Source organism: Stigmatopora argus, chromosome 15 (assembly GCF_051989625.1).
Source record: "Stigmatopora argus isolate UIUO_Sarg chromosome 15, RoL_Sarg_1.0, whole genome shotgun sequence".
NCBI classification, from domain to species: Eukaryota; Metazoa; Chordata; class Actinopteri; order Syngnathiformes; family Syngnathidae; genus Stigmatopora; species Stigmatopora argus.
The window spans coordinates 11,596,567-11,599,336 of NC_135401.1; the positions used below are offsets into that span (position 1 = coordinate 11,596,567).

At 36.9% G+C, this 2,770-nt stretch overlaps 1 protein-coding gene across 5 annotated transcripts in view; it reads right to left on the reverse strand.

Moving 5' to 3' along the window:
- tdrd9 (tudor domain containing 9) overlaps positions 1-2,581 on the reverse strand; it is a 30,418-nt gene extending 27,837 nt beyond the window's left edge. For all 5 annotated transcript variants that reach the window (XM_077621787.1, XM_077621786.1, XM_077621785.1 and 2 more), the window contains exon 1: positions 2,389-2,581. In XM_077621787.1, the coding sequence (XP_077477913.1) occupies positions 2,389-2,516 (128 nt within the window). In that variant the 5' untranslated portion in view covers positions 2,517-2,581. The remainder of the gene's footprint in view (positions 1-2,388) is intronic.
- Positions 2,582-2,770: the final 189 nt, after the last annotated feature.

The window sequence follows — 2,770 nt, forward strand, 5'->3', positions numbered from 1 at the left end:
AGGGGCACATTTTCATATGCTTTATTTATTTTAAGACATTAATAAATCATTTCCTAATAATTTTCTCTAATTTTTGTGTTTTCTCACATCTTTCACTCAAAATAGGGAACCTCTGACCAATTTTAAAGGATTTAGTTGGTAGTTGTGTGAGGACCATGGAACCAATTAGAGAATTTACATATAAAGTACACCTCTACTTACGAAATTTTCAAGTTACAAAAAAAGTCTTGGAACCAATTAATTTCGTAAGTAGAGGTATGGCTCTAGTTTGCCCACCCTTGGTCTAAGGTTACACCATGTACTGTAATTGGAATATTCATTCATCTTGTTGAACTTGTCCTCACAACGGTCACGGGGGTGCTAGAGCCTGTCCCAGCTAACAATGGGCAGTAGGCAGGGTACACCCTGAATTGGTTTCCAGCCAATTGTAGAGCATGTCATTTTGTTCGGTTGGGGTAAAAACTTGCACTTAATGTGGCCCTTTGTGGACAAAATGCTCATCCCTGTGCACTCGTGTCGCCCTAAATGGAATATGTAGTCTCCTAATATCAAATAAAAGTAGTACAGTAAACACACTTTAGAATTTTTTTCTACAAGCATGAATTTAATCTAAAATATGTAAACACTGTGCATGTCGATCCCTGTGTTCTTCCCAAAGTTTTAAACAAATATCCTGCTCCTTTTGTGACAGTGACAATGTTAATGGAGCAGTAGCATAGTAGTTGTATTTAGCTGCCCTTAACGCTCTTGCATCAACTGATGTATGACGGGAATAATGTTTTTATTTCCTCCAAGCATCAAACAACGACAACACCGTGAAAAATTGAAACGACAAATATTACAGCAGAAAATTGTTATTTATAACAAAAGAATTCCAACAAAGGAATCTCTTATAAACAAATAGACAACACCTAAAATGTTCTTAACGTGTGCGCTTTCTGACATGAGCTGCTAAGCCTTAACCAAATTGTTGCACGCGTCCTCTTTCAACTGTAACGAGTCTGAACAAAGCACGTCCTGCCCAACAGCCCTTTGTTGGTCACATGACCACGCTTTCATGTTCTTATGTCATGACCACGCTTTCATGTCCTGATGTCATGACCCATTCTTTAATGTCCTGACGTCATTTCTAAGCTCAAAAATGTACTACAGTAATACCTCGACAAACGAGTGCCCCAACATACGAGTAATTTGAGATACGAGCAACATTTCGAGCAAATATTTATCTTGATATACGAGACAAATTTTGATATATACAGCGGACACGAGGGGCTGCTCATAAGAACATCATGGGGACTGTCTCTCTCTCTGCAACTCCCTCGTGAGCACTGGACGGAGCGTTGCATTATTTTCAGTGTTTTTTTTTTGTTCCCCGTTAGTCAGTGCAAACGGCGGAGCTTGTTCGCTAATACGAGAGGAGTACTACTTCACTAAACCACTAGTTATTTGTTACTTTGTTAATAGATGGCGAATTAGAACAAATAAAATGTTTTTCCAATCCATTATCCTGTTTTGGGTGTTTTTTCAGAGGGTTGGAACAAATTATTTAGTTTTTTAGTTCATTTCTATGGGAAACGTTCATTTGACTTACAAGTAAATTGACATACGAGCTCAGTCCCGGAATGCATTAAGCTCGTATCTCGAGGTAACACTGTACACGGTTCACATTATTAAATATATAGAAAGAAAAGGAATAAAATACACAAAGATCCAACATTGTATGAACACAATGTGTTAAATTTATTATTAATATTCTATTAGCTAAATAATCTTGTAAAAATATGAATTTTAAAAGGATAATGAACTGTTTTTGCTTCTGATCGTGTACGGTTGTCAGCACATCAGGGCTGTGGATATAACTTTTGTTTAATAATGGATACCCACATGTCCTCTGTGAAGTCAAAGCGAGGCTTCTTTTCAATAATAGAACTTTTGGAGTGTGTATTTTCGCAAAAACGTTGATCTGTCTGGCCACTCGTGATATCGTGGTAGTAAATAGTCAATCGACAGCATTCAAAAACATTGATTAAAGTTTATAATTTCAACTTATATTTGTTGTTTCGTTTTGTGTTTAAAAAAATGGACAACGATACAATCAACAAATAGTAAATGGAAAGTGGCCATTTTGAAAAAAATTACTAACATGCATACTAGATAGGTAGGCCTCAAGTACTTAAGCTATCCATGAGTTAAAGCTTTAGATAATTGCTTGCCAAGGACAGCATCCAAAAACAATAATAAATGTTAAGTGTCTTTCCCATTTGTCATGGTTTTGTCTGCCCCAGAAAAGATTTAAAATTAGAACGAAAACAGCGCACGTGCATGGAAAAGCCAAACGAGTGAACTTCAGCGAATTTGAACTTGTTATTGTTTAAAAATCGAACCTACCTGGTCCTTTCTGACAATGGATCGGATAATGTCTTGTCGACCACCTCTTCTGTGAGTTTAATGGTAGCAAAAGTTGGCCCGGAGACGAACCAGTTGGAAATTTGCTCGGCCGTGAAAGTTTTCTTCATGGTGGAATTGTTATAATGAATCGTTTAATGGATGCAGCTGAGGATACCCTTGGGTTAAGATGAAGGTGGCCGCTAGGGGGCGAAGTGGGACGACATGAATTGACACGTATAGTAATATATAGTATCTTAATATGTCAAAAAGCACACAATAAATAATACAAACTGACCACAACATTGAACTTTAAAGTACATGAAATAACCTTGTTACGAGTTTGTTTGGTTAAAAAGTAATTGGAATGAATTTAATCCAGGTA